Source organism: Tachypleus tridentatus, chromosome 6 (assembly GCF_004210375.1).
Source record: "Tachypleus tridentatus isolate NWPU-2018 chromosome 6, ASM421037v1, whole genome shotgun sequence".
In the NCBI taxonomy this organism is placed as follows: Eukaryota; Metazoa; Arthropoda; class Merostomata; order Xiphosura; family Limulidae; genus Tachypleus; species Tachypleus tridentatus.
In genome coordinates this window covers 168,985,295-168,998,456 of record NC_134830.1, presented here as the reverse complement: position 1 = coordinate 168,998,456, position 13,162 = coordinate 168,985,295, and the positions used below count along the sequence as shown (strand labels likewise).

General features: G+C 35.0%; 1 protein-coding gene across 5 annotated transcripts in view; it reads left to right on the top strand.

Moving 5' to 3' along the window:
• Positions 1-13,162, top strand: part of LOC143254415 (zinc finger MIZ domain-containing protein 1-like) — a 156,995-nt gene that overhangs the window by 111,298 nt on the left and 32,535 nt on the right. For all 5 annotated transcript variants that reach the window (XM_076509535.1, XM_076509536.1, XM_076509541.1 and 2 more), the window contains one exon: positions 12,777-13,037. In XM_076509535.1, the coding sequence (XP_076365650.1) occupies positions 12,777-13,037 (261 nt within the window). The remainder of the gene's footprint in view (positions 1-12,776; positions 13,038-13,162) is intronic.

The following is a 13,162-nucleotide window of genomic DNA, read 5'->3' as shown; positions in this document are numbered from 1 at the left end:
AACAAATTTGCGTTGTAATGTACGTTATTTTTGTACTAAGTCGTATTGTGCCGCCAAAACAACATACAGGATACACTTGTGTGTTATTAACAGAAGTGTTTGTTTGTTTTAAATTTCACGCATAATTTAATAATGTAAGACTAGAAGGAAGGCAACTAGTCATCACCACCCACCGCCAACTCTTGGGCTACTTTTTCTTGATGCATACCAGCCGTTCTTGAGCTACTCTTTTACCAACGAATAGTGGGATTAACAGTAACATTATAACGCACCCAATGCTGACAGGGCAAGCATGTTTGGTGTGATGAGGATTCGAACCCGCGACTCTCAGATTACGAGTCGAATGTCTTAACAGGAGTGATATTTAAGCACTTTTCCACTTTCTTTATCTCGAACTGTGGTAATTCAAACTATCACATATTTTCAGTGGATGTGCTCCACTGGACCCTTACGTCACATACTAAATTTCAAGGTAACCCATCAAGGAAAACACGAGATATAAAATGTTCAATTGCGATTAAATTTCTTCCTTTTTTTTATCTTCGTACCGAAAGTACGGAAACTCTATTTAATTAAAAATAAACTTTTTTTTTAAATGTGTAACACTGATAAATCTTTACAACCTATATTTAGGAGTCTCATGTGGTGTATGTGTTTCTCTTATAGCAAAGCCACATCCGGCTCTCTGCGGAGTCCACCGAGGATAATCGAACCCATGATTTTAGCGTTCTAAATCCATAGACTTACCGCTGTACCAGCGGGGAACAATTCGGTCTCAACATAAGCTACATGTGCAGAGTTATTCAGCTAAAACCGCTCAATTATGACCAAACTTTTGGCGCATGCCTATACAAAAAGTCACGTGAGCTATCGGTCTGATATTTCACTACAGCTTCAACAAAGGGTAAAGGTGGAATTTATCTAGTTTGCTTATCATTCGGATTAAAGTTGGCTGATTTAGAAGAGCAAAACAATAGGACAATAGCATATGCAGATACATTAATATTGGTTAAGCAAAGAAAACTAAATAAACAGTTACTAGTTCAAGTTTTCAAACATTCGGACGGGTGGAAGATTATTCTTCATTATTCATTGTCAACGTTTAAGCAAAATTTGCTAAGTTTTAGGAAATCCTTGTAACTGAAGAGCGTTTAACGTCACATGATATTAGCTTGGCCCAACATAGCCAGGTAATTAAGGCACTGGACTCGTAAACTGAGGGTCGCGGGTTCGAATCCCCATCACACCAAACATGCTCGCCCTTTCAGCCGTGGGGGCATTTTAATGTTCACGATCAATCCCACTATTCGTTGGTAAAAGAGTAGCCCCAGAGTTGGCGGTGACTAGCTGCCTTCCCTTTAGTCTTACACTGCTAAATTAGGGACGGCTAGCGCAGATAGCCTTCAAAAACGAATGAAAAAACGAACGAACGATATTAGCTTAAGCAGTTGGCGTAAATAATGATTTTTAATACGACTGTATCGAGTGCATGCGGGCGATCGCAATAAATTGTTAATTAGTTTACATGGCTTACTATAAAGAAAATTGTTAACACTTTTAGAAAAGAAACCCACTATATTATATTTTATAGCATCTGGTTAGTTCTGTGAAGTGTAGGTCTGTTCTGAATAACGAGGTTGTGGTCCTAAAGTTAATGTTGGATGCTGTGGAATGGCAGTTTTTTTACTTGGTGTGGTATGTTGGTATGTATTGACATAAAGTTATGATATATAACCAAAAATACCTTTGGTGTGAAAGAAAGGTCCGGTAAAAGAAATAATTGATCATGTGCCTTAAAGGAATGATATCAAAACTGGCGCCAAACTGGTAGCTACACTTATGGAAATAATAAGGTTTATTTGTAGCAAATATTCCTTCATTAGTTAGCTACAGTACTCTGCAAAAATTATAGTTACGCTATTTTAAAAGAACAATGGAAGGTAAATTACAGGCGAAACAACAAATGTTTAGTTATCTTCATATTTAGTACAACAGAAACTCAGTGGAAGTGCTGGAGTTCATCAAACAGTTGATATTTTCTGTGTACCTCTCTTGCTTTAATAATTGCAGACGGTTTTTCAAGAATTGTCACAACATATTTAATCAAAATGTTCGTTTGGATTTGACTCGAAATGACTAATACACACCCATAAAATTTCTTTGGAAGTAACTTTTGAGTTTTTGATCTTTCTAATCCCAGATTCGCTCACTTGGGTTGAAATTAGGGCTCTGTAGAGGCCATTGCATCATTTAAATGACTTATATAATGACTAAATTTATAGCTTCTTTCTTAGTTATTATTTCTGCATAGATTGGATGAGTATTTGAGGTCTTTATTTTCTTGGTAGTAGAATCATTTACCAGTAATATGCAAACCAGTAGGTATACCATGATAGACCAGTATTTGATGGTACTTGCACCGGTTCATTATTTCATCTGTTTTTCTGGTATCTGTCGTCTCAGCGGAAAAACACTCCCAAACATCACACTGCCTCTCCATGCTTTATGATGGGTGCTATGCATTGAGTTAATATGTTTCACCCTTCTTCTGCCAGATGTACAAGCTATGCTTGGACTCATCCATCTTTTTCCAATCATGTACAATTTTTCGTGTCCTTTCAGCAAATTTCAGTCTCTTGACAATATTTGTAGATCGAAATAAAGGGTTTTTAACTGTTACATGGCAAAATATTCCATTCTCATTGGGTCTTCTGGATGTTGTAAATCTGAACACTTCTCTGTCACTTGGTACATGGTCGTTTATCTCATGCTTCAGATCAGTGACAGTCTTCCTTCTGTCCTGAAGGCTTCATAAACAAATATACTTAACATCAGTATCATTGAGTTGAATTTTTCTGCCTCTTCTTTTCCTATTTTTAAATTTACTTGTTTGGGTCTCATGATCTAGGGTCTACTTGACAGTGTTTGGAGAACATTTCAAGTTTGCAGCAATTTGTTGGAGAATCCAAACAACATCACGTAAACTTTTATGTGAACTCTCCGATCTACTGACAATTCTCTACGATGTTGGGCCGTGACATTACAACAAAACTTAATAAACAGTGTTAAACACTGTTTTTTAAGGTTTATTTGTGGAGTGCTATTAAACTGATTTATTCTAGCATCTATCCATACTGTATGCTAGCTCCTCGATAGCTCCTCTTCGTATAGCTAAAACACTGCATGGGGTACTGTGACAGTTATTTCAGACCCTAAATTTGATCAGTTTGTTCATTCAAGCAGAACCTTTATGAAACACCCTTAGTACAAGTATGTGGGAATTCTAAAGAATAATAAATATTCTCACCTGGGCTTATTCAGTTGTTAATAGGGACCAGTGAAACATTACCGTAATGTTGAAATTTACATTCTGTAATGGCACAGAAGAATTAACCCATAAAATGGAAAGAATGACAAAATACTCTTTGGTCCTGACACTTTTGCACAGTGTTGTAAGCCACGTATTTTGTTTTACTCATTAACATACTCCAGGTTGAATAAATACGCGGCTTGGCAAATTAATAAACGATTGTTTGTTTGTTTATTTGTAGTTAAGCAAAAGCTACACAACGGGCTATCTCTGCTCTCTTTATCATGGGTATCGAAACCCGATTTCTAGTGTTGTTAGTCTGCAGACATACCGCTATGTCACCGAGGAACAACTAATAAACGAATATTTGCCATAAAATCCTTATCAATGCTGTAAATGTAGCTATCAGTTTTGGCGCCAATTTTAAATTTATTCCTTTTAAGTCGTATATTCAATTTTTCTTTTCAGCCATACTTGTGTATTTGATTTCATGTAACAACATTAGAGATGGCATGTTTTATTATGCCTTACAGTTTTATTGTTATCAGTCAAAATCTGTATTTCTGTTGGTACTGATCATTTTAATACATGTAAACCCGCAGGATCTCACGTTTCATTACGTCATCATTCCTTTCGTCACGGATAATACAAGCTATTTTACCCAAAACTTCCCAAAGTCAAATTGACGTTGCATTAGAACGATAAAAGTAGTTCTTGTCAATGTTAAAAACCCAGGACTTTTTATGTGAGTTAACTTAGGTGAAAGATAAGTTACTACTCTCGGAATGAGACACAGTGGCAAATGTTTCTTTGTTTGTTATTAAGCCCAAAGCTACACAAAATGAACTATCTCTGTGCTCTTCTCACAACGGGTATCAAAACCATTGGAAACCAATTTATCCAACTAAGAACAGTGTTCAATACTTTGAAAAAGAAGGGAAAAAACTTATTATACAGGATAATATTACACCGTGCAAAATACTTGTTTTAGTGGGAACACAGTTTACCAGAAGCCATTCAGAATTGTATGTTTTGTCCAGGAAAGATTGATCACGTTTTGTTTTTGTTTTTGAACTTCCCGCAAAGCTACACGAGGGCTATCTGCGCTAATCGCCCCTAATTTAGCAGTGTAAGACTAGAGGACAGGTAGCTAGTCAGCACCACCTACTGCCAACTCTCGGGCTATTCCTTTACCAACGAATAGTGGGATTGACTGTAACATTATAACGCTCCCATGGCTGAAAGGGCGAGCGTATTGGCGTGACGGGGATTCGAACCCACAACCCTCGGGTTACGAATCGAGTGCCTTAACCGCCTGGCCATGCCGGGCGTTTTTTCATGATGCAAAATGTGTCAAAGTCGTATGATAATGCTTTTCTCACAAACTAACAACAATACCAGACTGACTTGCTTGTCAGTCTGCAGAATACAAGGACCGACAAACGCTGTTTTTTTGTTTTTTTCGAGGTTGACGACAAAGCTGCACAATTGGATATCTGTGTTCTGCCCGCTAACGGTATCGAAATCTGATTTTCAACCTTGTGAGTTCACAAACATACCGCTTTACCACTGTGGGGGGACAGAATACAGATAGCATTTTGTGTATCTCTGTGCATAATAACAAACTGATTAAAACTTAGGTTTTCAGTGTGCAAACGATGAAATGCATCTTAATTATTACAGAGTAATTAAGCCACATGCTTATCACCAAAACTGTTTATTGTTGTTTCACAGCAAAACAACAACAAAAAAAACTGAAAATAATTATACGTTGAATTGAGAAAAATGCTAAAAGAGATAATACAGTGTTGTGACATATAAAAAAGAAGGAAAGAAAACCAGAAGAAAGTCCTCGCCTCAAGAGACATAACAGTGATGTCACTACAGACAACAAAACAAAAAACTATTCATTTTAACTTATACAATAGTAATGCCACGACAGACACAAAATAAGAATAATTGTCTGGCGTTGTATTACACAATAATAATGCCATTACAGGGGCCCGGCGTGGCCAAGCGTGTTAAGGCGTGCGACTCGTAATCTGAGGGTCGCGGGTTCGCATCCCCGTCGCGCCAAACATGCTCGCCCTTTCAGCCGTGGGGGCGTTATAATGTGACGGTCAATCCCACTATTCAGTGGTAAAAGAGTAGCCCAAGAGTTGGCGGTGGGTGGTGATGACTAGCTGCCTTCCCTCTAGTCTTACACTGCTAAATTAGGGACGGCTATCACAGATAGCCCTCGAATAGCTTTGTGCGAAATTCAAAACAAACAAGCCATTACAGCCGACAAAACGAAAAGGCATCTTTGTCTTGATGTACACGGTAGTAATGACAATATAATTGCCATTCGATAAAGAACACCTAGGAGGCGATAGTAAAATAGCGTACAGGTTAATGAAAGTTGAAAGCATAATTTGCCTAAAGTGTAGTTTTTCTAAAGTTATTATTAAGAGAAACATGCGAAACGTCAAGTTTTTCAACTTCAGAAAACATGCAGCTCGTATAAAACTCGACTGTGAACCTGTGCAGTGAAAGACGCTTGATATTATAAAGTGTCTCACATTTTGTATGTAAATACCTATCAGATGATCACGTAGATGTGCAAGTCATTGCTTATATCCTGTGTGGTATCTAAAAAAACCAAAAACTAGTAGGCATGAACGTTTTCCACACCCAAATTACTGCTATAAATAATTATGATAATATTATCATGGTCTATTTAAATACAATTATCTTTTTAAGGAAAATGCTCATGAATGTGCGAGGTGTTATTAAAGACCGAAGCTCGTGATGAACTAAGGTTGCTCACCCTTTCAAACCTCCTACATATTAATAGATCGTGAGTTCACTGACTCGTATTCACCTCCAGGAAAAAGCCGTGACCATTGGCCGCCGATAGCCATCACTGCCCAAACTTTGGAAATCGCCGGGTGACCCTTTATTTCTTTCGCGCTTTGAATATCGTGCCATTTCCCACCCACTAACCTTTTCGCGCAAAAGAAGTTCGTGGCAGCAGTGCACTAACCAGTCTCACAGTTGGTTAATAATAAATTAGGTACTTTATGTAATCAGAATGCATTAAAAAGTTTTTAAAAAACCTGAAAAGGAAGTTTGTCTTTTTAACTACGTTGTGTGGAACAAGAGTTTCGAAGTTCTACATTTTATTATCAACCAATGGCTGTTAAGCAGAGTTGATCGTGGAAACTATCTTCTTCACGTCATGAAGTGTAACATTTGTACGTTAGGTTGGACGTCAGTTCTTTGGAATGCAGAGTTCTGGACTGACATTAATACTACCCTTGGGAAATGTACTGTTGCTTTGAATAATGAAATGTACAAAATTCTTTCTTTTTGAAAGTTACTTGCGTTCCAAGGTATGAACGTGATTAAGGAAAACGTTTATATGTCAACTAGATAATTTACACAGAAATGTAAGTTTTTATCTTGGCAAGCTTACCCATCCCGTTAAAACGAATTATGCTATCACGGACTATGCAAGTTTAGTCAGTGTTTTCACCATTATTCAATAAGATTTGTCCCCTCCTTTTTTTTAATAGCTATGAGAAATATTCTTTGTGTGTTTTAGCAGGTCACATATACACTTCGTTGATCTATACCCTTTACAGTAAGTGCAATAGCAGGAAGCGTACACAGTATAAAGGGCAGCAAAGCACAACACAATGTTTCTCTAGTATTGACAGTCAATGTTCTATTTATCCCTGATACTGTGAATCACTAACGTTGTTTAGTACTCTCAGAACCAGTGAGTTTTTGGTTTATTTTTCATTTTGTAAGGCAAACAAAAATGTTATTATCTGGTGCCGTCTTAAGTATATTGAATGATTTAAACATACTTTGCTTATAACTCAAATACTTTTATGAGATTTATCGTAATGCTCTGTTGAGCTGTGCTGAGCGATCTAAACGTAAAAAAAACTTTTCAAAAGTTTATCAACGTCTGTACAGACTTTACTTGAAGATTACGAAGTCAAAATGTTAAGTATCGACTGCTAGATGTCAGAAAATAAAAATATTTTTTTGGGAAGATTATTATAAAGTCGAATGTGAAACAATAATGTTGTGTTAAATTTAATCACCTCTAATATTGTATTTTGTCTTTAGAAAGTAAAAGGAACTTCCTCTGCCAAGCAATTGTTCCAAATTTTAATACATCTAGTAACAGAAATATCAAATTATCATATATATCCCTAGGAAATAATGGGCTTACCTCATTCAGTTTGTATATGAATCCCAATGGTGTATTACGTTGTTGGATTTATGAAGATAAATAGTTGCGAAATACAGCCTCTTAGACTCAAGATGTTGGCCTGGCATGGCCAGGTGGTTAAGGCGTTCGAGTCGTGATCTGAGGGTCGTGGGTTCGAATCTCCATGGCACCAAACATGCTCGTCCTTTTAGCGGTGGGGCCGTAATAATGTTACGGTCAATCTCACTATTTGTTGGTAAAAAAGTAGCCCAAGGGATAGCTGTAGGTGGTGATGACTAGCTGCCTTATTTAGCTCCACAGCTAAATTAGGGACGGCTCGCGCAGATAATCCTCGTGTAGCTTTGCTCGAAATTCAAAAACAAACTCAAGATGCTAGGAAGAGGAGAATTTTCGTACCTTCCAAAAGGATTGATTATTTGTTACAGCGTTGGTGTTAAAAGTGTTTGAAATACCTTATTCATATTTATATCTTCAGTGGATATTGTGCCGAAGAACTGTAGGACTACTGAATGTGACAATTTGAAATTTTGTTTTAGTATATTGAAATCACACATCCAACATTTAATCTATCACTGAGGACTTCAAGTTAACAGGGATGCTGTTTATTAAGTGATCTATGCTGCAGAATTTCTAAAACAGACTACAGCCCATGAATTCACCACAACATTGAGTGTAAAGCGTCGCTTTTCGTCGTGCTTTGGGTGTGAAAACTAAGGTAGCTAAAATTAAAAACGGAACTGTGAATATCGTTGTTGGTTTTCTCTTAATATATTGTACTTGGGCTCTTAAGAATATCTTGAATATGAATGTGTAATCCCGTGTATGAAAAATTGTGAAAGTAAAATTAATTACGATACGAGTTTGTTTTAGCTGGTTTGGGCTTGCTCTTTAACGATTTATCATATGGTCACATTCTGTGCAATGTTTAATTAATATCATTCTATAGGAAAGGGCTATGCCTTTTTCGGTACGTGCGCTATGCCCAGCAACAGATTTAGTTTAATAACACCTAGAACTGCTGTGACTAACCTTAAATCCTGACCTAAATCTAAATGAAGTAATTTAATATTTTAGTATACTGCTTATCTAACGCTACAAAGCTCTGAAATAGTGTTAATTTAGAATTACCTTGCAGAAGAAGTGGCAATCTATTTCACCAGTTGTGTGGCAAGGGTTAACTATAAGAGTTGTATTACAATTGAGGCTTAGTTAATGTTGGGAAAAGTGGTTTGCCTTCCGAAATACTTTAGGTTATAGAAATTTAGGCATAAAATATCTCGCACTTCATAAGCTTTATTTTAATAAATTATGAAAATTTTTTGATACGTATTGCACTTTATCTCGGACAAACCTCCAATTTATTGTGTTACGTATTACGTTTTCAAATACTTTGGAAATGAGTTAAATTTTTAAGTTAGAAGTAAATTAAATGTAGAGCTGTATCATAATTATGATGTTTACCAACAAGATTAATACACACAATTTTCTTTCTTAATACAGATATATTTTAATATACAATATGTGTATGTTTTCTTATAACAAAATCACACTGGGTTATCTGCTGAGTCTATCGAGGGGAATCGACCCGCTGATTTTAGCGTTGTAAATTCGAAGACTTACCGCTGTACCAACGGGGTACTTTAATATACAACCACTAATGCAACTTATAATAATGGTTATTGTAAATAATGGCTTATAAGCAAAAGTTTTACAGATTTACAAACAATATTGAGTATTTCATCCAATCCGGATATCTTATTGAGGGTTTTCGATGAGCGAATTAATTCTGAGTTAATATAGGTACAATTCGCTTAACGGGAGCAAGATAACGGTTCACACGTGAGTTTCTCATAACCGAAGTTATTTTATATCTTAATAGAAATACTAATGCCCGATGTTAATCCGCTGAATTTAAATGATTTGTAGTGTTCAAAAATTATAAACGTTCTTGGTCAAATATTTGTAGTGTCCTGATCAATAAGCAGTAGTCACAGTTATAGCTACCAAGGTTTATAGTATGCAAACTGTAGCAAACTAACAATATATACTGTCTCTCAGTGCGTCGGTTTATAAACATTGAGGCGAAGTTCTAGAAAGTTTAGTTGATCCAACAATACGCTCGTGCTTTCGTAAAACAAATATTGTTGATTCTTACACTCGAGATCCTTCTTCAAACTTACGAAATAGGCGGGAATTTCGCAACACACATTCAACAGTATAAGTTAAAGGCATTTCTAAATAAATATTTAACTAAAACAAATATTCATATTAAAATAAATATATAACAGTAAATTTGTCACATTTTTATAGAAGTAATTCAAGACACCCTTTTAATCTGTAAACTTGAATTTACATGACCTCACTGAATTTTTAAATATTATAAAATACTAAAATGAAGTAGTAAACCACGTGTTCATTCTTCCAGAGTTTATTAAAATCTGTAACTTGTTAACATTTAATAATTTACCAAAATTTGCATGTGCTAGTAATTTTGAGACTTTGTGCTTTCATAACTAGTGCTTTTACTTGTAATTTGTTAAAATATCAATGCTAATGTATAAGCATTTTTGTTTAACATGTTTTTCATCTAGTTTAAAATAATTTCTAGTTATCATGGTAGAGTATGGTCTAGTGGTTAGCAAACTGGACTGTTAAACTCCAAGGGTCTATGGTTCAATTTTCATTGATGCAAAATTGTGTTCTGTGCATTGGGCACAGAGCTTTATTGCAAGAGTTACAACCAAATCCCTCCATTTGAAGATAAAATACATCAGTTCATAGTGTACGTTGTGGAATAGCTTCTTCCCTCTCTCTTTTACTTAATTTAAAAAAAAAAATTAGGGACTATTAGTGCAAATATCCAAAACAAACGTACCTAAAACATTATCGCACAAACAAGAATATAAGATAGTAATGAAATTCTTACTCAACCTAACATTGATTTGGATTACTACACTTCATGAGTCAGTCAGTAGGGTTGTGAATTTTGCATTTCTTTTGTGTGTTTGTATTGTTATGGTTCATTTATTTTGTTGCTTTACACCTGACATCTTATTATTCTCCACTATGTAACAGCTCCCAGAAGTGCTTTCAGTGGTGAAATAACTTTCTTACCACTACAGTACAGTGAATTTTCATCTCCCATCAATACACACTTTATACAAACCATTATTGCTAATTTACATGGACCAAATATAACGGTACATTAAGTAGAGAAAAAAAAAGAATCAATTTAAATTTGATTTGAAAGTTGTTTTTCTTTCTTTCTGGTTCAAGTGGAATAAAAATAGCACAAAAATAAAATGCATACATCCTACTGGTAACATGATAGCTGACAATAATGGCAAATACTGTTATGTTAAGCTGAAACATAAAATGACCATGACAAAATTATTTAATTGTACTGGAACTAAAATTCTTACTAGAATGCTGTTCTTGACCCTACTGTCTTTCACCGATAAACATTTTTATAAACACATAAGTCAGTGGTTTGTTTGTGTATTCTGGTATAAACTGAATATTTTTTGGCCTAAGCTTGTTCTTGTTTACTTTTATGATATTTGTTCTGTTGGAAGATATGAATTCTCTTTGTTTGACACTTAAGAAGTGGAAGAAGAAATTTTGGATTGGTCATGTAACTCTGAAAAGTGTACAAAGCTTGCCAGTGCTGGGTGGGTGGAGGGATATGGAGACATCTCCCTCCAGGAAAAATTTTTAAAATAGGTACTCTGAGATTGAATTTTGCACTAGATTTACAGTAGTTAATAATAATAGTAATTAAGAATATTAATTATTTCCAAGCACTTCTCTGCAATTTACAAAAACAGGTACTCAGCTGTAAGCAAGTATAAGCATGTACACTTGTAGATTACATATGTAGTTTATTATGCATTGTTATGCTGATTCATACATACTACTATAATTTTACATATTTACATAGAAGCAATGTTGGAAGTGCAAGTTAAAGCTTAAAAAGTCTTACAGTTACTGTGACAAAATGTTGGTCCAGCTGCTGCCTGGACCTGTACTGGTGCACTAACAATTAACCAATGTAAACTACAATTGAAGTAAAATTACTTTCATATGTTTTATTCACCATGTGTGTGTGTGTGTGTTTTTCTTATAGCAAAGTTACATCTAGCTATCTACTGAGCCCACCGAGGGGAATTAAACCTCTGATTTTAGCATTGTAAATCCATAGACGTACCACTTTACTAGTGGGGCACACTTTATTCACCATTAATATGAAAGCAAAAAAGAATGTGAGGGTTAACTTCTTATATAACTATCTTTATTTTAAAAACCATATAAACCATATTTTATTATTATTGTTTTTCAGTGTAAAATATTATCAGCTAATATTACCACACATATATTGATTGATTATATTGTTTAATGAACTTTAATATACATACATTGACTGATAATTATGTATCAGTCAAAAACTTTGATGCTTTGACTGAAAGGATACTCCTACAAACTCTAAGTTTTGGTTTCTTGATTGATGGGGTAATATTGTGACATGCAATTTTGACTAATAAATTGTAATAAATAATAACTGTAATACTGAAATAGCTTTTACAGACATGGTTTGTTAATTACTCAGTATAATTAACCTTTGTAGGGTAATGCACACAGTTCCTCAGTAGTTATTATTTTAAACTTTCAGAAAATTGTCACAAAAATTAGTTGATGTCCAAAAATACCAAGTGACAAACATAAATGTTTCTGGTTGCACAGAAAAACTAATCTTGTTCATAAAAATCTTAACTTTTCTAAGGATTTGTGGATTTTTTTTCAAGTATCACTGTAAAAAATTTAAGAATAAGGATGAATGAAAACATTTGTTCAAGACTGAACACTTAACCAAGTAGTTTTTACAACCTAATCATAAATATTCTAATAATACATGCTCTGAGAAAGAGGGACTCAGATGATTTTTCCTTCTTTCAATTTAAAATAAAATAAATTTAAAAACATTGTAATAACCTTTCTCTTTGGAATACTTTCAAGAACACATACACACAAAAAACAGCATTTGAAACCATCTTTAATTAAGGCGCTCTTGGAGCATGATTCCAGAACCATGTCTCCAGTTGATCATAGGCCAAGACTGTCATAAGTTACATTAACTAAATCTCTGTCAAATGATTATTTTAATACTACTATTCAAATAAAAAAAACAAACCTGTATAAGGCTATGGAAATTGTCTAATGGAGAAGTATCTTTTATTTTAGTGAATCAACTATGACTGCTTTAAGATGGCAGCAGACACCTCCCAATGGCCATGGCTCCCAGCAGCAACTGTCTGTAGTCACAACTGTTTGGGGAATGTCACCAAACACACAAAGTGGTCCTTTATCCCATAACTCCTACAATGGCACAAACACATCAGCATCTCAGGGTCCATATTCACAAGGCTATCCTGGAGGGATGACTCCTAAACTTTATCCTCCTCAGGGCATGCCTTCTAGACAACCAACACCAACATATAATGGGTGAGTTAACAATACATAATATCATTATATAATTAAACATTTAGTGAATTTATACTGTAGATAATATTCCTGCACACTATGAATTGTTGTATACCAGATCTTTGTTTTTTACTGGCAATCTGCTA